This window comes from Oncorhynchus mykiss, chromosome 2 (genome assembly GCF_057628025.1).
Source record: "Oncorhynchus mykiss isolate SJ-2025 chromosome 2, ASM5762802v1, whole genome shotgun sequence".
Taxonomy (NCBI): Eukaryota; Metazoa; Chordata; class Actinopteri; order Salmoniformes; family Salmonidae; genus Oncorhynchus; species Oncorhynchus mykiss.
The window spans coordinates 89,086,265-89,113,872 of NC_143023.1; the positions used below are offsets into that span (position 1 = coordinate 89,086,265).

Genomic DNA, 27,608 nt, shown 5'->3' on the forward strand with positions numbered 1-27,608 from the left:
GTATGTTGTTGCTTTACAAATTGAAAACGGTTTCACCACCATGTTTTCTTTGACAGGTGGAGAACCCGTCCTGTCTGTGGGGTCGGTTTGTGAAGGGTCCAGGGATAGAAGCGGTCGAGAATAAAAAAGAATATGATGATCTGCAAATGAAAATGAACCTTTTCTATCATGAGGTCAACCTACATGTGAAGAAGATCAAACTCTCAACTATAGAGTCGGGACAGGTAATAGTCTGTGGAGAGAGTGTAGGGTGATTAGAGCTCAATGTAATCTGTGGAATGTTTGTTTTAGTATCTTGAGTTTAGGGTAATCAACTTAAGTATATGGCACATGATTAAAGACATTTCTTGTTTTTGAAAGTGAATGTGCATTTACAGCTCTGCCTGACTGGCATAGCTCATGAATGATAAATTAATCTATTAGTTGACTGACTAGTTACTACACTGCTATATGAAAAAATTGAGCATCATCATTGTAGTGTTCCCCAGGTGTGTGTGGTGTACTGGTCTGCCCTAAGGAGCTGGTGCCGAGCCATCGTTGAGTCTCTTTTCCTGGGCACCGTTGGAACCCAGGCCATGTGTTTCCTAGTTGACCACGGAGAGCGCGTCATCGTCAGCTCAGATGAGTATGTCCTAATTCACTTACTCACACATCCCCATTGTGCCAGCTGATGCAAAGGGCAACCAAAAAGGCTCTCGACTTCTGACAGTCTTTGGCCATCTTCTTGGTTTTGCACTTGATTAATGTATGTCATGAAATGTAATTGGCTGATCACGGAGCCCTTCCATTCTTCCCCAGGATTCGGGCTCTGTTAGATACGTTTTTGCAGCTGCCCTTCTGGGTGAGGAAGTTTCAGCTCGCTGGTGTTCATCCCATGACGCTGCACGTGTCTGGAGACTGCCTGGAGAAAGCTGAGCTCATGTAAGGGTGGACTGCAGTGCCGAATAAATTGATGTACTAAAATATGCATCAAAATTACTGTAATTATTTTGTACTATTAAAATCACCTTTGTTAGTAGTTATTACTACTCACCCTATAGAGCTCTTGTTTTCATTCTAGACCATCAACGCAATGGGACAGCTCTGCCACACGCTATTTGCACAATCTCTTACAAGGTACGTAATCCTCTCCTGCAAGGTCAGTTTCAATAGAGATCACTGAATTGAGAAAGCACAGTTCGTTGTGCTGGAGTCTCATTGCTATATCAGTCCTAACTGTGCTCTCTGTTCGATTCTCTGATCTGAAGCTTCTACTGAGATGGAGGCAGTGTTGTGTGAAACACAGGCAGATTGCACTGCCATTGAGCTCTACTTGACCGTCAAAAATGTCAAGGTATTGTACAACATACAATCAGTGGTGATGCCTCCCATAACTAGCGATCACAGTTTTTCTATACAACTTTGAAGCTAAAAGATGGTTATCTCTCTAGATCTGTGTGAACGACGATCTGGTCTCAAAGAAGTTTGCGTACTTCACAAGCCAGAAGGCCCATCAAACCAGTGGAAAAAATGGTGTTGTTGATAGATCCCCAGCCGTCTTGGCTTGTGACATCTTTTCTGAAACTCAGAACTTCCTGGCTACTGACGGCTGTACCGTACGATCACTTTCTGATTTCCGGCTCCGGCAGCAGGACCCAATCGTTCATAATCAAGGTGAATGCACCTTCAGTTATTGTGAAGTCTTCATTAAGAACAGTTTTTTATATGTCTTTCAAAAAGTTCCCGTTGTAAAATATCACTGCATGAACTTGAGGGGGAAACTCTTAGTAAGATTTTCTTAATTTAACCTTCTTTATTGATCTCTTTAGTGTCTGATCAGTGCCAGCTAACGGCATCTGTGAAAGAGGCATCGAAGACTTCCAATGAGATATCAAATCCAAAGGTGACTGACTATTTTACCCTCAATAAGCAGTTGGAATCATGGCACAAACAAAAAGTTATATCCTGTGAAATCAACACTTATGTTATTTACTTGTTGTTTTACAGAAAAGCCTAGAAAATGGAAGAAATCCCTTAGAGGGAGGAAAAAAGAAGGCAGCGCAGCCGCAGAACAAGAAATTCAAGACATTTTCAGAGATTGATGGCGACGAAGTCGAGAGGTTTGTTATATAGCTTTAGTTATTGTTTTTATTGCTCAACAGGTCATTTGGCAGTGGGGATGCCTTTTGTAGTACGATAATGTCACATTGTTGTTTTTAATCATAGCGTTCTTCTTTCAGGGACGACGAGCCCGGAGAGGAAACCGACATGTCTCTTGAGTCAGAACTGTCCAGAAATCTGAATCTGTTAAGGTGAGAATGCTTTAGTCTTCTACTTTCATGCTACGGTTCTAATCTGCTTTGAATGACATTTAATACAATTCTTACTTGTTCTGGATCTCGACAGATTCAAGAAGTTTCTGAATCCTACTTCGAGCACTCAAAGGGCTGCTATTCCCAATGTGAGTTTCTGGATGATCTCGATAGCCGTTCTTGTTTTTGTAAAAATTCACTTGCACAAGAACTTGGCTTCTACATGTTTCTAAGTCCGAGATTCCATTTTGGTTCACATAGTGCAAAAGTTTGGGAACTTTTGCACTATGTGAACCAAAATGGAATCTCCGCAGTGAATCTTGGGTCAAAAAGAGACGTGGACTAATGCTGTAAAGCACCTTTTGTTTAATTGTCAGACTGAGCTTATTGAACAGAAGGAGGAACGTGGTGTTCAGAGGATCTCTGCGGTCACGGAGAAAGCAGAGGAAGAGACGGTCACTGCAGCTCAACAGATCGGACAACCGACTGAAACGGCTGTATGGTATGAACACAACCCTCCTGCCACTACCACTCACTCACTCTCTGTTCTAATTAGAGGACCTAATGGAACAAAAGTATTGTGACTTTAATCCTCAACAATTTTGGCATGTGTATCTTTGCAATGTGTATTTTAAATTGTTGCCATCCTTTCAACCATTCTAATGCTACCTCCCTTTCAACCATGACTTTGCCCATATGTAAGTTAGTGAATTTGTCAGAGTTGTTTTAAAGCGCCATCTGCTGAATGCTTTCATAGTAACGGTGAAAGTCAACCTGTGGATCCAAAATGCAGTGAACAAAAGTATATCACATTAAAAGCTAAGACAAGTGATATGTGTGTTTTCTCACAATTAAACGTTGTTGAATTTCTTGGGTGAAAGTTTTTATAGATTTAAATACTGAACATAAACGGAACATGCAACAATTTTCAAAGATTTTTCTGAGTTACAGTTCATATGAGGAAATCAGTCAATTTGAAATGAAATTCATTAGGCCCTAATCTATGGGTTTCACATGACTACAGAATATAGATATGTATCTGTCAGTCACAGAACTTTAAATAATGAGCCTCATGATCTTGTCGCAGTATTTCTGTGCATTCAAATTGCCATTGATAAAATGCAATTGTGCTCGTTGTCCGTCCATAGTTTGCCTGCCCATACTATAACCCCACCACCACCATGGGGCACTCTGTTCACACCGTTGACATCAGCAAACCGCTCAGCCACATGACGCCATGCACTGCATGCTCCCTCAACTTGAGACATCTGTGGCATTGTCTGACACAACTGCACATTTTAGAGTAGCCTTTTATTGTCCCCCAGCACGAGGTGCACCTGTGTAATGATCGTGCTGTTTAATCAGCTTCTTGATATGCCACACCTGTAAGGTGGATGGATTATCTTGACAAAGGAGAAATGCTCACTAACAGGGATGTAAACACATTTGTGCACAAAATTTGAGAGTAGTAAGCTTTTTGAGCATATGGAAAGTGTCTGGGATTTTTTATTTCAGGTCATGAAACATGGAACCAACACTTTTACATGTTTCATTTATATTTTTGTTATTAATGTGAATGTCTGTACTAAAGTGTAATCTGTGTTTCTAGTACTCCTAGTGACCTAGTAGACCGGACACAAGAGTTTGTCTTCACAGAGCAGCCAACCATTGAGGAGGAGCTTGTCTGCGCTCGGTTGTTGCAGTTGCTAAACCCTGACCCTCTGAACACAGATGTAGGCTCATCAGAAGTCACTGTAAGTATCGAATCAACCTTAATTTATACAAAAAAGTTAAAATAATCATCAATGGACTGGATGCAGATATACTCTTCACTTCCTTGGGTAGCTGTCACCAAATGTATTGACATGTTTTGTGCACATACAATAATATCTACTGTCCATGACTGACTTAAGTGTTCCTCATGTCAGATCGTCCATACTGATCCAAGCAGGAGTGGGATAATGGTGCATTCTGCCTTTACTCTGGACCCCTGCACCAGTCTGGCCAATGCTCCAATCACTGACACCTTCCGGAGGGTTGGTTTGCTTTCAACTATGTTCTAACTTTCGAATGGAACGTATTTTGAATGCACTGAGCGCTGTACATTGCTCTGGATAAGAGCTCCTGCTAAATGACTATAGTCGACGTATTTACAACTGTGAAAATGTAATGTTAGGAATATGGTAATGGAAGTTGAGATTGTTCAGTATAAATGTAATTAGTTGAACATTTGAAATGACTGTTCAACATTTTTCCCTGAAGATCTTAAGCAATAATAATGTCCTGTCGCATGGGCAGCAGGTAGCCTAGGTTAAGAGCATTGGGCCAATAACTGAAGGTCGCTGATTCTAATCCCCAAGCTGACTAGGTGAAAAATCTGTAAATGTCTAGACTAGTATGTCATGAAGATTGGTAATGTGCATTGTGTTTCTTTTCAGATCTTGATGAGGAATAAATATGCCGGCCCGTCTGTGGCTGAGAGTTACTGCTGGCCGGCGGTGGCCAGGGGCTGTGACACGGTCCTCATCTCCCACAGCGGAGACCAGCCCCTCACCTACATTCCCCCGTTCCTGGCCCACATGCAGCTCTCCTCCGTCTTCAGCGCCCTCTCTGCTCGCACCGGGGTGAGTTGAGCAAGTAGAGCACTAGACAGGAATGGTGTGATTTCCAGTGTTTCCCCTGCTATTATTGTGGTGGATAACTATCTCTGTTTGCCCCCTAATAAAATTGTCTAGCTTCAATTAGACAGTTGAAAATCTTAGTTTTGGTACAGGCCTCTGCAGCTCCGTTCATGGTGATACCACTCTATGTAGACAAAGTAGTATGTAGAAATCTGGGTGTTTAATTGGTTTGTTGGGTTCAATGACAAACAGCAGTAACCTACCTAACTATGTCCAGTAAGTCAGGCATGGTTTTCTGCTGACAAATCTGCATTTAAAGGATCCATTTGTGTTTATTCCGTTTTATCTAATACCACATTATGTGCGGTCTCCTTCAGCCCATAGCGGTGATCCTGTGCCCGGGGTGGGAGAAAGCCCAGACTGTGATTGACCTGCTGGAGGAGAGCCAGACCTTCCAAGTCCTCCACCCCATGGTCATACTGTTGGGACTGGGAAAGGACGAGGCAAAGACTGTTAAGATCCAGAACAACTGTAAGACCATTATTCACAGGATCAGGACAGTTCGGTTTGACAGACAGGAGTATTACTACATTCCTCTCCTGCTGTGTTTTGTGTGTGTCTCTCCAGGCCAGGTGGTGGTGACCACCCCGTTCAGCCTTGTGCGTCTGCTCCGTTTGCACTGTTTCCTGTTCCTGCGGCTGTGTCACCTGGCGCTGGACGAAGTGGACCTGCTCTTTTCTAGAGCCCCGGACGAGGTGAGAGACACTGACTGTTCTTCAACTGTAGTGATAAGACTGTACAAAAGGAGAGAACGGGAGATACACATGGGAAAGGGGCACAGACCGGAAAATAGCCAAGATGGGACTCAAACCAGACTCCAGTGCTCAAAGACCAGACTCCAGTGCTTTCAACTGCTTAAAGCAGTAATCCCGGTCATCTGCGCTTTAAAGGCAACACCTCACGGCACACCGCCTCTCCCCTATTTGACCTTGATATTTTGTGTGTATGTACTGATATGTAGGTTGTGTGTGCCGTTTTTTAAATATATGTTGTTCTGTCCTTGAGCTGTTCTTGTCTATTAATGTTCTGTATTATGTCATGTTTCATGTTCTGTGGACCCCAGGAAGAGTAGTTGTGGCTTTCGCAATAGCTTATGGGGGTCCTAATAAAATACCCCTGTCTCGTCTGTTTTCCTCCCTCGCCACTGTCTCCTCAGCAGTTTGTCTGACTGTTCTCCCCCTTTCCTCAGATGACCATCATCCTGCAGCACTTCCAGAGGGTGACAGCCAGCGAGGAGCGTGTGTCGTGCCCCAGACAGATCATCGCAGTGGGAAAGCGCTGGAGCCGCCCCCTGGAGGGCCTGCTCCTCAACCACATGAGCAACCCCACCGTTGTCATCACGGTGATGGAGGAGGCCGCACTCTACGGCAATGTGCACCAGGTCAGTTTTGAGAGGACTGACAACAAAATAAATCTGAAAACCTACAAAGGTTGGAGGGTCTCCACCATCAGAGAGCTGGTTAAAGGGATAGTTCAGGCAAAATCTATATTTAAGTGGAATTACCCTTACTTTGAGTTGTCTGAAGGCCCATAGTGACAGAATCCGCAATAATCCATTGTTTACTTCTGCCGCAGCCAGGATTAAGCATAATTAGCCTCGTCCAAATTCATGAATGTAAACAGCCGGACCGACGTTAGCAAAGCTGCATCGCAAGCAGAAACTTCCTCAAAAACACTTTAAACTAAAGTAATGGATTATTGTGGATTCTGCCACTTTGTGCCTTCAGACACAACTCAAGTTAAGGGTAATTCCACTCAAATATAGATTTTGTCTGAACTATCCCTTTAAGTGTGTAGCTGTCTCTGATTTGAAGGGCCTGTTGGTTGGATTTGTGATTGATTAAAACTATGTAATGTGGCAGTAAAACTGCTTTCATCGTATCTCATTTAGACTAGTCATTACTTTTAGTCATGGAAGAAGGGTCCAAGAGTCAAACAAGGTCTAAAAGTCTCTCAAAGCAAAGTTTCACTCGTGTATATGTTCTTCAATAAAAAGTAAAAAAAAAAATAGAAAGCCTTCTCTCATCTCTCTTCTGCCTCCCCAAGATTATCCTGTTGTGTCTGGACTGCACTAAGATCTCTGTCCTGCTCGGGGCGCTGGACTTCACCCCCGACGTGTCCCAGAAGACCCTCGTCATCACCAACTCTGCTGAGGAGGCTGAAAATGTCTTCAAGGTAACTACAGCAATCTATATCTCTCTATATCTCTTCTTTTGGCAACCTTATTTTTGGATGTCCTGTCCCCTGCTGGTACGGGGTACTATAGAAAGAAAAAGACATTGCTACATTTCAAAAGTTGTACGATTTGCATTTTGCAACCTTATTTTTGGACATCTTACCACAAGTGTACAGCACTAGAAAAACAAAAAATACATTGTTCATGTAAATTTAGTCAACTAAATGTTTGTTTCTTGTATCTGTCATTCAGGCTGTTTCAAACACATCAGCCTTCTCCCTGAAGGTCCACGAGGAGTTAACCTACCAGTTTGACTTTGTGACTGAGCAGTGGAAGAAGCCCATTGGACCTGGCACTCATGTCATTCTGGGTGAACTGATGCACAATTGCATTTTTTTAGGAGTTGACAGTTGCAATGAATAAAAAATATCATACATCTTTCCATTTTATGGCATAGTCTGCCAGGTCAGCTCAGTTTGCTTGATTGAAAGTAAGCTTGTCTGTATTTTTTTTCTCCAATTTGCCCTTTGTCCAATCTGACCTGTTTTTCTTTCCTTGTCTTTCTGTCTACCAGTCACCACCAATGAGTGTATGAAGTCTTTGGGTATCTGTGATGCAACGTGTGTTGTGCACTACGGCTTCCCAAGCTCACCTAAGCTGTTTGGCAGCCGTCTGTTTTGCATGTCCCAGAACTTCCAGAACCTTTCAGACAAGGTAACGTTAGGACAAAACTAATATGTTCTTTCTCTTGCTCAGTCCTGGATTCAGAGCTGAGATAAGCGTGCACAGCTCTGACTTTTTCTGGGAGACGTCTAGTTTAGCGGGCAGATCTCAAGTCAGAAGATGGCCCTGAGTGGTCTCCTTTTACATAATTTATTCAGATGGCACCTGTGTAAGTGTATCTTATTTGACTGTATGAGGATAGTCTACTTTGTGAATTCCTTTTCATATTGGATTCTGTGATTGACAGGAGCGTGCTGCAGAGAGCACGTCTCACCCTGCCAAGTCAGTGCTGCTGCTATCTGAGAGGAATGCCCGTCACGTAACCGGGGTCCTGCGCTACCTAAAGCGTACTGAGGCCTCGCTGCCTCCAGAGCTGCTGCACTTCGCCCAGGGAGTCCTGCGGGCCAAGGAGGAACAGAAGTCAGACAAGCCTCTGTGCAGATACCTCAAGAGCTTTGGCTTCTGCAGGTCAGTGCAGCTGAGATGCAGACAATACTCTGTCAAGAGCATTTCTCCATGGGACATTAAAGCTAGATTTGATTTGCTGTTATGTATGTTACAATACTCAGACATGAGCTGAACCTTGAATTTGGGTACTTGTTCTATGCACTTAAGAATATAACTTTATCGTTTTGTAATTCATTGCTTTGCTCAAGGGCACAGCAGCAATAGGTGGCACCTGATATTCTTTATGTAGTGCTTAATGTGACTTGCTGTATTGCAGGGACAGCAGTGTTTGTTCTTATCGACACAGCATCAGCCCCATAACAGACCAGCCACTGCAACCAGACTCTGGAACTATTGTGGTGAGTCAGCATATTATATGATAACACTTGTTTCGGGGGTGTAGAAATCAGGCAAGAACAGATGCCAAAGTTGGACATATCCTCTCAAGCTTTTCCAATGAGATCACAGGTGTAATATAGCTTAATATGCTATCCGAATGTATTCAAATGAATATCTATATTTTTTTCACTCTTACGTTTGAAAGGTTCTGCCCTTGTTCATCAAGACTGCTTCCGTCTACTACGGACGCATTGTGAGTAAGAAGGAGGACCGTTATGAGAGCCTGGCAGCAGCAATGACTACATACTACGCCGCTGAGAAGCTGGGTGCTAAGGAGGTTCTGGAGGGAGGGCTGTACGGAGTACAAGAGGATGAGGTCTACCACAGGTCGGAAAACAAACAACATTAATTCAGTCACTTTCATAACTGATGATGTATGTTATATGACCATGAAGCAGGTTTAAACAACATGCCAAGTAATGGTTACATGCAGTGAAGTGTAGTCCAAATCCTCTGGGTGGGTCAAATGCTTTTGTCACATATCAACCCAATGCACACTCTACCTCACGTTCCTTAACAACTCCTCCCACTGCTCCTCTCCTACCTGTCTTGCAGGGTGCGGGTGACTTCGGTGCCGGACAAGGGTGAGTGGATGTTCTGCAGCGTGAGGGCTCTTTTCCTGGATGAGGGGCGTGAGCAGGAGGTGAAATCCCACCAGCTGCTGCAGCTGCCGGCCCAGTTCCACACACTGCCGCCCCAGGCTTTGGAAATCATTGTCTGCAGGGCCATGCCCATCGACGCTGAGGTCAAATGGAACCCCAAGGTCTCTTACACCAGGCTACACTCACTGGGCTCTTTCTCACTCACTTTTTGGGAGCTCATCTTTAGCGGTAGAACATTTAAATTATTAGAACCAATGACCATGGACTATGTTACAGAAGCTAAAATTATGTGTTGAGATTTTTAAAATAAAAAAAATATATATGTTTCACTATTATTTAACCAGGTAGGCCAGTTGAGAACAAGTTCTCATTTACAACTGCGACCTGGCCAAGATAATGCAAAGCCCTTGCGACACAAACAACACAGAGTTACACATGGGATGAACAAATGTACAGTCAAATAACACAATAGATAAACCTATATGTAGTAAGATTAGGGAGGTAAGGCAATAAATAGGCCATAGTGGCAGAATATGTGAAAGTAGAGATACTGGTGTGCAAAGGAGCAAAGAAGTAAATAGCAATATGGGGATGAGGTGGGGGGGCTGTGTACAGGTGCATTGATTGGTAACCTGCTCTGACAGCTGATGCTTAAAGTAAGTGAGGGAGATATGTCTCCAGCTTCAGTGATTTTTTTGCAATTCGTTCCAATCATTGGCAGCAGAGAACTGGAAGGAAAGGCGGCCAAAGGAGGAGTTGGCTTTGGGGATGACCAGTGAAATATACCGCCTGGAGCGCGTGCTATGAGTGGGTGTTGCTATTGTGACCAGTGAGTTGAGATAAGGCGGGGCTTTACCTAGCAAAGACAGTGTGTTGGAGGCTATTTTGCATATGACATCGCCGAAGTCACGGATCAGTTTTACGAGGGTATGTTTAGCAGCATAAGTGAAGCAGGCTTTGTTGAGAAATAGGAAGCCAATTTATAGATTTGATTTTGGATTGGAGATGCTTAATGTGAGTCTGGAAGGAGAGTTTACAGTCTAGCCAGACACCTAGGTATTTATAGTGTTCCTCAAGTCCGAACAGTCCAGAGTAGTGATGCTAGACAGGCGGGCGGGTGCGAGCAGCGATCGGTTGAAGAGCATGCATTTAGTTTTACTTGCATTTAAAGAGTAGTTAGAGGCAACGGAAGGAGTGTTGTATGGCATCAAAGCTTGTCTGGAGGTTTGTTAACACAATGTCCAAAGGGCCAGGTGTATACAGAGGTGGATCAAAGAATCACCAGCAGCAAGAGCGACATCATAGATATATACAGAGAAGAGAGTCGGCCCGAGAATTGAACCCTGTGGAACCCCCAGAGACTGCCAGAGGTTCGGACAACAGGCCCTCCGATTTGACACACTGAATTCTATCTGAGAAGTAGTTGGTGAACCAGGCGAGGAAGTCATTTGAGAAACCAAGGCTATTGAGTCTGCCGATAGGAATGCGGTGATTGACAGTCGAAAGCCTTGACCAGGTTGACGAAGATGGCTGCACAGCACTGTCTTTTATTGATGGCAGTTATGATATCGTTTAGGACCTTGAGCATGGCTGAGGTGCACCCATGACCAGCTCGGAAACCATATAGCATAGCAGAGAAGGTACGGTGGGATTCTAAATGGTAGGTCATCTGTTTGTTAACTTGGCTTTCAAAGACTTTAGAAAGGCAGGGTAAGATAGATATAGGTCTGTAACAGTTTGGGTCTAGAGTAGAGGTCGACCGATTAATCTGAATGGCCGCTTAATTAGGGCCAATTTCAAGTTTTCATAACAATCGGAAATCGTTTTTAAAAAATTAAAAAAATGTAATGGTTTTATATTTTTTATATATATACCTTTATTTAACTAGGCAAGTCAGTTAAGAACACATTTTTATTTTTCAGTGACGGCCTAGGAACGGTGGGTTAACTGCCTTGTTCAGGGGCAGAACGACAGATTTTCACCTTGTCAGCTCGGGGGATCCAATCTTGCAACCTTACAGTTAACTAGTCCAATGCAATAACGACCTGCCTCTCTCTCGTTGCACTCCACAAGGAGACTGCCTGTTACGCGAATGCAGTAAGCCAAGGTAAGTTGCTAGCTAGCATTAAACTTATCATATAAAAAACAATCAATCATAATCACTAGTTAACTACACATGGTTGATATTACTAGATATTATCTAGCGTGTCCTGCGTTGCATATAATCTGACTGAGCATACAAGTATCAGGCGCGTAAACATTCATTCAAACAGCACTTTAGTGCGTTTTCCCAGCAGCTCTTCGTTGTGCGTCAAGCATTGATTGCGCTGTTTGACTTCAAGCCTATCAACTCCCGAGATGAGGCTGGTGTAACCGAAGTGAAATGGCTAGCTAGTTAGCGCACGCTAATAGAGTTTCAAACGTCACTCGCTCTGAGCCTTCTAGTAGTTGTTCCCCTTGCTCTGCAACGCTGCTTTGATGGTGACTGTTGCGAGGAGAGGGACGGAAGCTCATACTGTTACACTGGCAATACTAAAGTGCCTATAAGAACATCCAGTAGTCAAAGGTTAATGAAATACAAATGGTATAGAGAGAGTCCTATAATTCCTATAATAACTATAACCTAAAACTTCTTACCTGGGAATATTGAAGACTCATGTTAAAAGGAACCACCAGCTTTCATATGTTCTCATGTTCTGAGCAAGGAACTGAAACGTTAGCTTTCTTACATAGCACATATTGCGCTTTTATTTTCTTCTCCAACACTTTGTTTTTGCATTATTTAAACCAAATTGAACATGTTCCATTATTTACTTGAGGCTAAATTGATTTTATTGATGAATTATATTAAGTTAAAATAAGTGTTCATTCAGTATTGTTGTAATTGTCATTATTACAAATACATTTTAAAAGAAATTGGCCGATTTTAATCGGTATCGGCTTTTTTGGTCCTCCAATAATCTGTATCTGCGTTGAAAAATCATAATCAGTCGACCTCTAGTGTAGAGTGTTTTCCCCTTTGAAGAGGGGGATGACCGCGCATCTTTCCAATCTTTAGGGATCTGTGACAATACGAATGAGAGGTTGAACAGGCTAGTAATAGGGGTTGCAACAATTTAGAGAGGGTCCAGATTGTCTAGCCCGGCTGATTTGTAGGGGTCCAGATTTTGCAGCTCTTTCAGAACATCAGCTATCTGGATTTGGGTGAAGAAGAAGTGTGGGAGGCTTGTGCTGTGGGGGGTGCAGAGCTGTTGTCTGGGGTAGGGGTAGCCAGGTGGAAAGCATGGCCAGCCGTAGAAAAATGCTTATTGAAATTCTCAATTATAGTGGATTTGTCGGTGATGACAGTGTTTCCTATCCTCAGTGCAGTGGGCAGCTGTGAGGAGGTGCTCTTATTCTCCATGGACTTTACAGTGTCCCAGAACGTTTTGGAGTTTGTGTTACAGGATGCACATTTTTGTTTGAAAAAGCTAGCCTTTGCTTTCCTAACTGCCTGTGTATATTGGTTCCTGTCTTCCCTTAAAAGTTGCATATCGCGGGGGCTATTCGATGCTAATGCAGTACGCCACAGGATGTTTTTGTTCTGGTCAAGTCTGGAGTGAACCAAGGGCTTTAACTGTTCTTAGTTCAAATTTTTTTTGAACGGGGTATGCTTTTTTAAAGTGGTGAGGAAAGCACTTTTAAAGAATAACCAGGCATCCTCTACTGATGGGATGAGGTCAATATCCTTCCAGGATACCTGGGCCACTTAGATCAGAAAGGTGTTTTAGGGAGCGTTTGACAATGATGAGGTGTGGTTGTTGCCCGCGGACCCATTACGGACGCAAGCAAAGAAGCAGTGATCACTGAGATCCTGGTTGAAGACAGCAGAGATGTATTTAGAGGGCAAGTTGGTCAGGATAATATCTATGAACGTGCCCGTGTTTACGGATTTAGGGTTGTACCTGGTAGGTTTCTTGATGATTTGATTGTAGGATGGCCGGGGTGTTAAGCATATCCCAGTTTAGGTCACCTAACAGTACGAACTCCGAAGATAAATGGGGGGTAATTATTTCACATATTGTGTTCAGGGCACAGCTGGGGGCTGAGGGGGGCCTATAACAAGCGGCAACAGTGAGACTTATTTCTGGAAAGGTAGATTTTTAAAAGTAGAAGCTCAAACTTTTTGGGCACAGATCTGGATAGTCTGCAGAGTTCTGTCATGCTATCTCTGTAGTAGATTGCAACTCCACCCCTTTTGGCAGTTCTATCTTGTTGGAAAATGTTGTAGTTGGATGGAAATTTCTGAATTTTTGGTGGCCTTCCTAAGCCAGGATTCAGACACTGCTAGGACATCAGGGTTGGTGGAGTGTGCTAAAGCAGTGAATAAAACAAACTTAGAGAGGAGGCTTCTGTTGTTAACATGCATGAAACCAAGGCTTTTACAGTTACTGAAGTCAACAAATGATGGCGCCTGGGGAATAGGAGTGGAACTGGGGGCTACAGGGCCTGGGTTAACCTCTACATCACCAGAGGAGAAGTAGGAAAAGTTTATGGCTGAAGGCTATAAGAACTGGCCGTCTAGTGCGTTGGGAACGGAGAATAAAAGGAACAGATTTCCTGGCGTGGTGGAATGTGATTGCTGAGACTCATATTGTGAATGCCAATTGCTATTGTTGGACCTTTACCTTTTCAAAGTGTATAACTAATGACTCTAGAACAACAAGTTACAATGACATTATTATTATTATAATGGTGTGGTTTCAGGTCACCAGGGCCATCAGTCAGAAGATCAAAGGCCTGCAGCACCAAGCCAAGGTTGTTCTGTGTTTGGGAAACACGGTCTTCGTAGATCCCATGGTAGGTTTTTCTACTACAACTACAGACAGCTGAATTTCAACAAATCTTCAACACAAACACTTAATCCTTGTGCGGCAGGTAGCCTAGCGGTTAAGAGCGTTAGGCCAGTAAACGAAAGGTTGCTGGTTCGAATCCTAGAGCCGACTAGGTGTAAAATCTGTCTGTGCAAGGCATTTATTGCTCCAGTAAATGGCTCTGGATAAGAGTGTCTGCAAAATTTCTAAAATGTAAAAATGTGCTTTGTTCTCAGGTGCGGATGACACGACTACCAGGCCTGAAGACCTTCATAAATGAATACAACGTCCACGCTGAGATCCTGAGCACGGGGATGGGCACCAGCAACCCTCAGCACCTGGACCTGCTGAATGAGCTCTGTCAGTGGGCTGGGCCTGGAGCCAGTGCTGTGGATGCCCCGCTCACCACAGTGTGAGTTCAGTCCTCTATGCCCATGGGTAACCAGGCTTTCGTGCACCATGGGACCTCCATAACACAAGACACTGTACACTGACATCCAACAGCATTCTCCACTTATAATACGGCACAATTACATGCACATGTTAAAATGGATGCTGCTACACCAGGGGCTGTGTGCAGATATGGGAGTCACGGCAGATAGGACATGGAGGTCAATCATACATTTAAAAAAAATCCTCAGTACTTAATGAGAGCACTGCATTACCAACCTATTACGATTGTGTGTCGTGACTCGTCTGCTTGGTTGGTTTGTTTGTTTGTTTGTTTGTTTGTTTGTTAGGCCGGATGGCTCTGGGGTGACCTTGGAGGACAAGGTGCAGGCTGCAGAGGAGGCCCTGGTCCACAGGATGAGGGCAGCTGTCGAGCGCTTACACTGTGGCCAGGAGGTTTCTGTAGACCAGCCCCAGACCCAAACGTCTGTGCTTCATGCCCAGACAGACTTGTCCCAGTGCCGTATGAAGGCCTCAGCAGATCTGCACCAGATGGACCAGAAAGTCTTTGCTCATGCACCCCAGCCTCGGATGAACGATGTCTTTATATACCCGTCCCAGCTCTCGCCCAAGCCACAGGAGGCCCCATTAGCAGCAGTTCCTGATCCGAGCGAGGCTCAACTACCAACACTCATGGACAGGACCCAGATACCTTCCCCTCTCCCAACACCTAGCGAAGCCCAGATATCTGCCCCACTCCCATCAACTAGCGAGCCACAGTTACCTGCCCCAACAACTGAGCACAACGACCCCAAAATGGAGCAGTGGAGGAGCCTCATTGCTAACCTCCAAGGCGCCACACAAACAGGGAGGTTGGTGTTCTTCATTTTCACTGGGAAACAGGGGCTTCTTCCTTGCTGCTCGCTTACTGTTCTTAGTATTGTTTTTCTTTGATGCAGTCGGTCAATAAAAACACATTTTCTGATGTTTGATTCTTTCACTATACAGTGCAGCTCTGCACCCGACCCGTGATATCCCACTGGCCACAGACGTCAATTTAACGTCTATTACACATTGGTTCAACATAATTTCATTGACATGATGTGGAATTTTTTGATTTAGCTAGTGTTCTTAGGCTTACATCTGTGCTGAGTGCTCTAAATGGGATCAATGGCTAGTGTTGCATTGATCTCACTTCAACGTGATGTTCACAAGACTTGTGTTGTCATGCAGGCATACAGCTCTACAAGGATTCACCCCCAAAGACTGGATTTCTGCAGTTCCCCGCCCCATTGAAAATGGTATGAAAACTATTTTAGTTTGATAGTGATCAACAATGTACAAAAAGTACATTTACTGTATGTCTGTCTGAACCAAAACTCTAGACCACCTTTACTCCACACACAGAGATGCATACACAGTTCTCCCCCACCTTCCATTTGGCAAATCTGACTATAATTTTATCCTCCTGCTTACAAGCAAAAACTAAAGCTGGAAGTACCAGTGACTCGCTCAATACGGAAGTGGTCAGATGACGCGGATGCTACGCTACAGGACTGTTTTGATTGCACAGAATGGAATATGTACTGGGATTCATCCAATGGCATTGAGGAATTTTCCACCTCAGTTGTCGGCTTCATCAATAAGTGCATTTACGACGTCGTCCTCACAGTGACCGTACGTACATATCCCAACCAGAAGCCATGGATTACAGGCAACATCCGCATCGAGCTAAAGGCTAGAGTTGCTGCTTTCGAGGAGTGGGACATTAATCCGGACGCCTGTAAGAAATCCCGCTATGCCCTCAGACTACCCATCAAACAAGTAAAGCGTCACTACAGGATTAAGATTGAATCCTACTACACCGGCTCTGACGCTCGTCGGATGTGGCAGGGCTCAAAAACTATTGCGGACTATAAAGGGAAACCCAGACGCGAGCTGCCCAATAACGCGAGCCAACCAAACGAGCTAAATGCCTTTTATGCTCGATTCGAGGAAAGCAACACTGAAGCATGCACGAGAGCACCAGCTGTTCTGGGTAATAACGCTCTCGGTAGCCTGTGAGCATGACTTAGACAGGTCAACATTCACACAGCCACGGAACCAGATGGATTACCAGGACGTGTACTCAAATCATGCACAGACCAACTGGCAAGTGTCTTCACTGACATTGTCAACCTCTTCCTGACTGACTCTGTAATACCTACATGTTTCAAGCAGACCACCATAGTCCCTGTGCCCAAGGAAGCGAAGGTAACCTGCCAAAATGATTACCACCCCGTAGCACTCACGTCGGTAGCCATGAAGTACTTTTAAAGTCTGGTCCTGGCTTACATCAACAGCATCCTCCCGGATACCCTAGACCCACTCCAATTTGCATACCACCCCAACAGATCCAAAGATGAGGCAATCTCAATCGCACTCCACACTGACCTTTCCCACCAGGACCAAAGGAACACCTATGTGAGAATGCTGTTCATTGACTACAGCTCAGTGTTCAACACCACAGTGCCCATGTAACAGTATAGCTTCTGTCCCTCTCCTCGCCCCTACCTGGACTTGAACCAGGGACCCTCTGCACACATTGACAACAGCCACCCTCGAAGCATCGTTACCCATCGCTCCACAAAAGCCGGGGTCCTTGCAAAGCACGGGGAACAACTACTTCAAGGTCTCAGAGCGAGTGACGTCACGGAAACACTATTAGCGCGCTCCCTGCTAACTAGCTAGCCATTTCACTCCGGTTACACCCAGAAAGCTCATCACTAAACGAAGGATCCTAGAGCTACACACCTCCCTCTGCAACTGGATCTTGGACTTCCTGACAGGCAGCCCCCAGGTGGTAAGGGTAGGCAACCTGCCATGCTGATCCTCAACACTGGGGGCCCTCAGGGGTGTGTACTTAGTCCCCTCCTGTACTCCCTGTTCACCCACAACTGGGTGGCCAAACACGACTCCAACACCATCAAGTTTGCTGATGACTCAAGTGGTAGGCCTGATCACCGACAACGATGAGGCAGCCTATAGGGAGGTCAGACAACCACCTCTCCCTCAGCATAACAACCTCTCCCTCAATGTGAGCAAAACAAAGGAACTGATCGTGGACTACAGGAAAAGGCGGGCCGAACAGGCCCCTATTAACATCAACGGGGCTGTAGTGGAGCAGGTCGGGAGTTTCAAGCTCCTTGGTGTCCACATCACCAACAATCTATCATGGTCCAAACACACCAATGCAGTCGTGAAGAGGGCACAACAAAACCTTTTCCCCATCAGGAGACTGAAAAATATGTCAAGGGTCCCCACATCTTCATAGTTTTACAGCTGCACCATCGAGAGCATCCTGACCGGTAGCAACACTACCTGGTATGGCAACTGCTCAGCATCTGACCGTAAGGCGCTACAGAGGGTGTGTGTATGGCCCAGTACATCACTGGGGCCAAGCTTCCTGCAGTCCAGGACCTATATAATAGGCGTGTTAGAGGAAAGCCCATAACATTTTCAGAGACTCCGGTTACCCAAGTCATAGACTGTTTTCTCTGCTACTGCACGGCAAGCGGTACCAGAGCCCCAAGTCTAGGACCAAAAAGCTCCTTAACAGCTTCTACCCTCAAGCCATAAGACTGCTGAACAATTAATCAATTGGCCACCAGACTATTACATTGACCCCCCCCCCCCTCCATTTGTTGCAACCCGCTGTTTATTATCTATGCATTGTCACTTCACCCCTACCTACATGTACAAATTACCTCTAAGCTGTACCCCCGCACACTGACTCGGTACAGGTACCCTCTGTATATAGCCTCGTTATTGTGTTTTTATAATTTTTAAAAATGTGGTAAATATTTTCTTAACTCTTCTTGAACTGCACTGTTGGTTAAGGGCTTGTAATTTAGCATTTCACGGGAAGGTCTACACTTGTTGTAATCGGCGCATGTGACAAAGTTTGATTTGTCTTATTCAGGTCATTTGATCGATGAGAAGCAAGTCAACGGCCAGCAAGTCAACAGTGAGAAAGTCATCAGTGTTGTCAAGGTTGATGTGGATGCACCAAAAAGGTATTTGAGGTACACGTATCCCTTATATTACTGAATAGTCAAATTAAGCTGAGTTTCTATTTACGTATTGCGCATCAGTGTTGCATGGGGTCAATTCCATTTTTAAAAGCAGTTTACTTAATAAATATATGAATTGACTGAACTGACTCTAATCCATCGCAGATTTACATTTAGTTAGTATTTTTCAGTTTCCATCCACAGATCAAGTGGTTCCAGAGAGATGACACAGTCACACTGAACATAAAGCTCAGAGAACCAGTGGATCAGAGATGTGAATTCTTCCCTGACAGAGTGGTGTACAGGTCTGTCATGTGTCCTTATTCAGTTTCTTGTTTTTCTTTGTGCCTTTTGTAAATGAGCAATGAGGTGTCACCATTAGATTGAGGTTATTTTTCTCGTCATGTTTTTTAGTTTAAACAAATCTTAAGTAGCTTGAGGCAAGTGCTGAGCTGTTAATGTTTCTATTCTATGGCGCAGTGGTTAAGGGCGCTGTACTGCAGCGCCAGCTGTGCCATCAGAGTCCCTGGGTTCGTGCCCAGGCTCTGTCGTAACCGGCCGCGACCGGGAGGTCCGTGGGGCGACGCACAATTGGCCTAGCGTCGCCCGTGTTAGGGAGGGCTTGGTCGGTAGGGGTGTCCTTGTCTCATCGCGCACCAGCGACTCCTGTGGCGGGCTAGGCGCAGTGTGCGCTAACCAAGGTGGCCAGGTGCACGGTGTTTCCTCCGGCGCATTCGTGCGGCTGGCTTCCGGGTTGGATGCACGCTGTGTTAAGAAGCAGTGCGGCTTGGTTGGGTTGTGTATCGGAGGACGCATGACTTTCAACCTTCGTCTCTCCTGAGCCCGTACGGGAGTTGTAGCGATGAGACAAGATAGTAGCTACTACAACAATTGGATACCACGAAATTGGGGAGAAAAAGGGGTAAAAAATATATATATATATTTTAAATAACTCCCCGTGCAAGGTAACATTGTGTGTGCAGGATGAAGTCAACATTGGGGCTGTAAATTCTCTGCATCACAAATGAGAGAAGCATTTAATTTGATATTACATCTCTAACTATTGCCTATAGTGCGTGTGTGAATGACAGGCCTTATCGTGCTGACCTGGAGCTCCACAGTAACATCACTGCAGAGAGGTGCTCCTGGGAGATGAAGTGCAATGAGCCAGTCATCAGGCTCGTCAAACAGGAGAGGGGAGACTGGAAGATGCTCCTCAAGCAAAAGGTATAGAATGTTTATCTCCTAACCTCCTTTGTACAGCTAGCAATACCTGTAGGTAAAAATACTTTGGATATTTTGTCCTTTTGGCATTTGAGAACTAAAGAATAAAAGACATGGCCTTTCAGATGAGGAGTTGTCAGAGTTTTGCTTACAGTAACAGAATGTTCTAGTAGATGTCATGCCTCGTTGTTTATTCATAATGAATATTGATTAAGGTGAATTGTGATGTCCTCAGAGTGCTTTTGTTAGTTTGGATTTCGACCGATTTGAGGAAGATGAAAAGAAGACTTCAAATGGTAAGATTTTAGAACCATTTGCACTAAATTCTAGAAGCTAGAGTTATTTGCAGTCAGTTACAGTGGGGAGAACAAGTATTTGATACACTGCCGATTTTGCAGGTTTTCCTACTTACAAAGCATGTAGAGGTCTGTCATTTTTATCATAGGTACACTTCAACTGTGAGAGACGGAATCTAAAACAAAAATCCAGAAAATCACATTGTATGATTTTTAAGTAATTCATTTGCATTTTATTGCATGACATAACTATTTGATTACCTACCAACCAGTAAGAATTCCGGCTCTCACAGACCTGTTAGTTTTTCTTTAAGAATCCCTCCTGTTCTCCATTCATTACCTGTATTAACTGCACCTGTTTGAACTCGTTACCTGTATAAAAGACACCTGTCCACACATTCAATCAAACAGACTCCAACCTCTCCACAATGGCCAAGACCAAAGAGTTGTGTAAGGACATCAGGGATAAAATTGTAGACCTGCACAAGGCTGGGATGGGCTACAGGACAATAGGCAAGCAGCTTGGTGAGAAGGCAACAACTGTTGGTGCAATTATTAGAAAATGGAAGAAGTTCAAGATGACGGTCAATCACCCTCGGTCTGGGGCTCCATGCAAGATCTCACCTCCTGGGGCATCTATGATCATGAGGAAGGTGAGGGATCAGGCCAGAACTACACGGCAGGACCTGGTCAATGACCTGAAGAGAGCTGGGACCACCGTCTCAAAGAAAATCATTAGAAACACACTACGCCGTCATGGATTAAAATCCTGCAGCGCACGCTAGGTCCCCCTGCTCAAGCCAGTGCATGTCCAGGCCCGTCTGAAGTTTGCCAATGACCATCTGGATGATCCAGAGGAGGAATGGGAGAAGGTCATGTGGTCTGCTGAGAAAAAAATAGAGCTTTTTGGTCTAAACTACACTCGCCGTGTTTGGAGGAAGAAGGATGAATACAACCCCAAGAACACCATTCCAACCGTGAAGCATGGAGGTGGAAACATCATTCTTTGGGATGCTTTTATGCAAAGGGGACAGGGCGACTGCACCGTAATGAGGGGAGGATGGATGGGGTCATGTGTTTTGAGATCTTGGCCAACAACCTCCTTCCCTCAGTAAGAGCATTGAAGATGGGTCGTGGCTGGGTCTTCCAGCATGACAACGACCCGAAACACACAGCCAGGGCAACTGAGTGGCTCCGTAAGAAGCATCTCAAGGTCCTGGAGTGGCCTAGCCAGTCCAGGCTTGAACCTAATAGAAAATCTTTGGAGCTGAAAATCCGTATTGCCCAGCGACAGCCCCGAAACCTGAAGGATCTGGAGAACGTCTGTATGGAGGAGTGGGTCAAAATCCCTGCTGCAGTGTGTACAAACCTGGTCAAGAACTACAGGAAACGTATGATCTCTGTAATTGCAAACAAAGGTTTCTGTTCCAAATATTAAGTTCTGCTTTTCTGATGTATCAAATACTTATGTCATGCAATAAAATGCAAATCAATTACTTAAAAATCATACAATGTGATTTTCTGGATTTTTGTTTTAGATTCCGTCTCACAGTTGAAGTGTACCTATGATAAGAATTACAGACCTTTACATGCTTTGTAAGTAGGAAAACCTGCAAAATCGGCAATGTATCAAATACTTGTTCTCCCCGCTGTAGCTACCGCCGCAAAACTCTTTCACTTTTTAAAATGTATTTATTTAACCTTTAACTAGCTTCACTCGCTTTCTATCATTGTATCAAGCTACTTAAAATGACAAGGAGGCTCCAGTAATGCTTTCACGCCCCCACGATATGCAACGTCTCAGGGAAGACAGGAACAAATATACTCAGTCAATTAGGAAAGCAAAGGCTAGCTTTTTCAAACAGAAATTTGCATCCTGTTGCACTAATTCCGAAAGGTTTTGTGACACTGTAAAGTTCATGGAGAATAAGAGCACCTCCTCCCAGCTGCCCACTGCACTGAGGATAGGAAACAATGTCACCACCGATAAATCTACGATAATCGATCGTTTCAATAAGCATTTTTCTATGGCTGGCCATGCTTTCCACCTGGCTACCCCTACCCCGGCCAACAGCTCTGCACCCCCTGCAGCAGCTTCTCCTTCACACAAATCCAGACAGCTGATGTTCTGAAAGAGCTGAAAAATCTGGATCCCTACAAATCAGCTGGCCTACACAATCTGGACTCTCTCTTTCTAAAATGATATGCCAAAATTGTTGCAACCCCTATTACTAGCCTGTTCAACCTCTTTCGTATCGTCTGAGATCCCCAAAGATTGGAAAGCTGCCGCGATATCACAACCGCCACCGGTAAAAGACTGTACTGTGCAGCTGTCTTCATCGACCTGGCCAAGGCTTTCGACCCTGTCAATCACCACATTCTTATCGGCAGACTCCGTAGCCTTTGTTTCTCAAATGACTGCCACGCCTGGCTCAGCAAGTACTTCTCAGATAGAATTCAGTGTGTCAAATCGGAGGGCCTGTTGCCCGGACCTCTGGCTGTCTCTATGGGGATGCCACAAGGTTAAATTTTCGGGCCGACTCTTTTCTCTGTGTATATAAATGATGTCGCTCTTGCTGCTGGTGATTCTCTGATCCACCTCTACGCAGACGACACCATTCTGTATACATCTGGCCCTTCTTTGGACACTGTTAACAAACCTCCAGATGAGCTTCGATGCCATACAACACTCCTACCGTGGCCTCCAACTGCTTTTAAATGCATAAATAAAACTAAGTGCGTGCTCTTCAACCGATTGCTGCCCAACTAGCATCACTACTGGACGTTTCTGACTTAGAATATGTGGACAGCTTCAAATAACTAGGTGTCTGGTTAGACTGTAAACTCTCCTTCCAGACTCACATTAAGCATCTCCAATCCAAAATTAAATCTAGAATCGGCTTCCTATTTCGCAACAAAGCCTTCTTCACTCATGCTGCCAAAACATACCCTCGTAAAACTGACTATCCTACCGATCCTTGATTTTGGCGATGTCATTTACAAAATAGCCTCCAACACTCTTCTCAGACTACGTCCAGTTTGCTATCACAGTGCCATCCGTTTTGTCACCAAAGCCCCATATACTACCCACCACTGTGACCTTTATGCTCTCGTTGGCTGGCCCTCACTACATATTCGTCGCCAAACCCACTTGCTCCAGGTCAACTATAAGTCTTTGCTAGGTAAAGCCTCCCCTTATCTCAGCTCACTGGTCATAGCAACACGTAGCACGCGCTCCAGCAGGTGCAGTTAAAGGTTACATACACTTAGATGGCAGTCATTAACTTTTTTTTTCAACCACTGCACAAATTTCTTGTTAACAAAACATAGTTTTGGCAAGTCGGTTAGGACATCTACTTTGTGCATGACACAAGTAATTTTTCCAACAATTATTTACAGACAGATTATTTCACTTATAATTCACTGTATCATAATTCCAGTGGGTCAGAAGTTTACATACGCTAAGTTGACTGCCTTTTAAAGAGCTTGGAAAATTCCAGAAAATAATGTCATGGCATTAGAAGCTTCTGATAGGCTAATTGACATAATTTGAGTCAATTGGAGGTGTACCTGTGGATGTATTTCAAGGCCTACCTTCAAACTCAGTGCCTCTTTGCTTGCCTTTTTGCTCCTCTTTGACCTCAGAAAATAAATTGTAGACCTCCACAAGTCTTGTTCATCCTTGGGAGCAATTTCCAAACACCTGAACGTACCATGTTCATCTGTACAAACAATAGCACGGAAGTATAAACACCATGGGATCACGCATACCGCTCAGGAAGGAGACGTGTTCTGTTTCCTAAAGATGAACGTACTTTGGTGAAAAACCATGCAGCCGTCATACTGCTCAGGAATGAGACTCGTTCTGTCTTCTAGAGATGAATGTTCCTCTGGTGCGAAAAGTGCAAATCAATCCCAGAACAACAAAATTACCTTGTGAAGATGCTGGAGGAAACCGGTACAACAATATCTGTATCCACAGTCCTATATCGACATAACCTGAAAGGCCACTCAGCACGGAAGAAACCCCTACTCCAAAACCGCCATAAAATGTGCCAGACTACGGTTTGCAACTCCACATGGGTACAAAGATCGTACTTTTTGGAGAAATGTCCTCTGGTCTGATGAAACAAAAATAGAACTGTTTGGTCATAATGACCATTGTTATGTTAGGAGGAAAAAGGGGAGGCTTGCAAGCTGAAGAACACCATCCCAACCGTGAAGCACGGGGGTGGCAGCATCTTGTTGTGGGTGTGCTTTGCTGCAGGAGGGACTGGTGCACTTCACAAAATAGATGGCATCATGAGGATGGAAAATTATGTGGATATATTGAAGCAACATCTCAAGACATGAGTCAGGAAGTTGAAGCTTGTTCGCAAATGGGTCTTCCAAATGGACAATGACCCAAAGCATCCTTCCAAAGTTGTGGCAAAATGGCTTAAGGACAACAAAGTCAAGGTATTGGAGTGGCCATCACAAAGCCCTGACCTTAATCATGTAGAAAATTGGTGGGCAGAAATGAAAAGGTGTGTGTGAGCAAGGAGGCCTACAAACCTGACTTAGTTAAACCAGCTCTGTCAGGAGGAATGGGCCAAAATTCACCCAACTTAATGTGGGAAGCTTGTGGAAGGCTACCTGAAACGTTTGACCCATGTTAAGCAATTTTAAAGGCAATGCTACCAAATACTAATTGAATGTATGTAAACTTCTGACCCACTGGGAATGTGATGTAAGAAATAAAAGTTGAAATAAATCCTTCTCTCTGCTATTATTCAGACATTTCACATTCTTAAAATAAAGTGGTGATCCTAAGACAGGGAATTTTTACTATGATTAAATGTCAGGAATTGTGAAACTGAGTTTAAATATATTTGGCTAAAAGTTATCTTCCGACTTCAACTGTATATTTCACTGGTCATCCCCAAAGCCAACACTTCCTTTGGCCGCCTTTCCTTCCAGTTCTCTGCTGCCAATGACTGGAACGAATTGCAACAATCACTGATGCTGGAGTCTTATATCTCCCTCTCTCACTTTAAGCAACAGCTGTCAGAGCAGTTTACCTGTACACAACCAATCTGTAAATAGCACACCCAACTTCCTCATCCCCATATTATTACTTACCCTCTTGCTATTTTGCAACCCAAAATCTCTACTTTGACATCATCATCTGCACATCTATCACTCAAGTGTTAAAGCTAAATTGTAATTGTTTCGCCTCTGGCCTATTGCCTTACCTCCCTACTCTTCTACATTTGCACACACTGTACATAGATTTTTCTATTGTGTTATTAACTATACATTTGTTTGTGTTGCTCTGTGTTGTTTTTGTCGCTTTGCTTTATCTTGGCCAGGTCGCAGTTTTAAATGAGAACTTGTTCTCAACTGGCCTACCTGGTTAAATAAAGGTGAAATAAAAATTTGCCATAGAGAGAACAAAATACTCTACATTTTCAAAGTATGTGGACACATCAAACATCGCATTCCAAACTCATGGGCATTAATTGGTTGGTCCCCCCCTTTGCTGCTATACCAGCCTCTACTCTTCTGGGCAGGCTTTCCACTAGATGTTGGAACATTGCTCCAGTGACTTGCTTCCATTCAGCCACAAGAGCATAGGTGAGGTCAGGCACTGATGTTGGGCGATTAGTCCTGGCTCGCAGTCAGCGTTCCAATTCATCTGAAAGGTGTTCAATGGTGTTGAGGTCAGGGCTTTGTGCTGGCCAGTTAAGTTCTTAAACACCTATCGCAACAAACCATTTTTGTATTGACCTCAGTTTGTGCATTGGGGCATTGTAATGCTTAAACAGGAAAGAGCCTTCCCCAAACTGTTGCCAAAGAATTGTCTAGAATGTCATTGTATGCTGTAGCATTAAGATTTCCCTTCACTGGAACTAAGGGACTTTGCTCGATCTATGAAAAACATCCCCAGACCATTATTCCTCATCCACCAAACTTTACAGTTGGCACTGCATTTGGGTGCGTCTTTTTCGTAACGCAGTTAAGCCAAAACCACTCCCAGTTATTCAGAGGGGCATCCTACAATTCTTTGAGAGGTCTCCAAGTTTGGAAGTGAATATCGCGGCATGAAATTTATCACTAATAACATTTTCCCTTGTATTTCAAGATTGAAAAATGTAATAACATAATGTCGTGGACCGAGCTAGCCATTAACATCACTTAACGCTCAAAGACAGATTCAATGGCTGTAGCATAGTGTTCGACTGAATGATTAGCGAATAAATATTTGAGAAATTATGAATAATTAGAATGTTTTTACCTGATAATAGTCTACTAATGATATTATAACTTCAAATACAGAGCTAGTAACGTAGCCTACGTTAACTTAGCTGACCTTCACAAGAGTTCTGACATTTTTACAACTCATTCAAACTCTGAAAATAAATACATGGGCAAATGTTACCAAACATGATGATAATAATTTGTTAAATTACACTTTCCATCCTTACCTTGGAAGGTCACTGTCTCTGCTCTGATCGCCTGTGAGTGAGAGAACTCTAGCTAGCCAATGGAAGCGTAGTAGAACGCCCCTCTGATTAACGGGGCGTGGTTTAGGATTAACTGTGTTGGGGTAAAAGAAAGACGCCATTTGGGCAGGTAGCGTTCTCCTGGTATATGCTGTAGCGTTGACTTCCCTTCACTGGATGTAAGGTGCCTAGTCTGGACCATGAAAAAACGGCCAGTGGGGATCTTAGGCTTGTGTGTGCGGCTGCTCGGCCATGGAAACCCATTTCAGGAAACTCCCGATGAACAGGGCTTGTGCTGACGTTGCTTCCAGTGGCAGTTTGGAACTCAGTAAGTGTTGCAACTGAGGACAGACAATTTTTACGCACTTCAGCACTCAGTGGTCCTGTTCTGTGGGCTTGTGTAGCCTACCAATTCGCGGCTGAGCAGTTGTTGCTCCTAGATGTTTCCACTTCACAATAACTGCAGTTACAGTTGACTGGGGAAGCTCTAGCAAGGTAGAAATTTGATGAACTGACTTGTTGGAAAGGTGGCATCCTATGACGGTGCCACGGTGAAAGTCACTTAGCTCTTCAGTAAGGCCATTCTACTGCCAATGTTTGACTATAGTGATTGCATGGCTGTGTGCTCAACTGTATACACCTGTCAGCAACGGTGTGGCTGAAATAGCCAAATTCACTCATTTGAAGGGGTGTCCACATACTTTTGCATATACAGTGTAGTTCTGACTGACCACCTTGTTCTGTTGCTGGTGTTCCCCAGGTCTCTGCTTTGTGGGGCACACTGGGGAGGAAGGCTGCTACGTGAGCTCAGACAGTAGCAGTGACTGACTGCAGACAGACGGCCCTCATCGATCCTCCCTCCAATCATCAACTGAGAAGAACCTAGTGCCAATCCCCCCCAAAATACATAAATTCAGCCAGTTAACTATTATACACTTTTCGTTCATGTCTACTTGAAGGACACATCTCTTTGGCTATTTTAGCACATT

At 44.2% G+C, this 27,608-nt stretch overlaps 1 protein-coding gene and 1 long non-coding RNA gene across 2 annotated transcripts; both read left to right on the forward strand.

Annotated features, from left to right (window-relative positions):
- Nucleotides 1-2: 2 nt before the first annotated feature.
- Nucleotides 3-27,550, forward strand: tdrd12 (tudor domain containing 12). Its single transcript, XM_090215583.1, is given in 30 exon segments — nt 3-224; nt 489-625; nt 799-921; nt 1,061-1,116; nt 1,248-1,333; nt 1,431-1,653; nt 1,809-1,882; nt 2,669-2,793; nt 3,901-4,045; nt 4,220-4,327; nt 4,730-4,915; nt 5,290-5,443; nt 5,540-5,667; nt 6,162-6,353; nt 7,019-7,147; nt 7,401-7,518; nt 7,723-7,862; nt 8,119-8,339; nt 8,596-8,677; nt 8,863-9,044; nt 9,273-9,480; nt 14,066-14,158; nt 14,409-14,584; nt 14,913-15,434; nt 15,796-15,863; nt 18,524-18,617; nt 18,806-18,919; nt 19,688-19,841; nt 20,074-20,134; nt 27,380-27,550. Coding segments are annotated over 30 exon segments (4,389 nt in total). The 3' UTR covers nt 27,448-27,550.
- Nucleotides 1,985-2,444, forward strand: LOC149985296 (uncharacterized). The gene is made up of 3 exons (XR_016489233.1): nt 1,985-2,099; nt 2,220-2,291; nt 2,386-2,444. It is a non-coding gene; the product is annotated as an uncharacterized LOC149985296 (long non-coding RNA).
- Nucleotides 27,551-27,608: the final 58 nt, after the last annotated feature.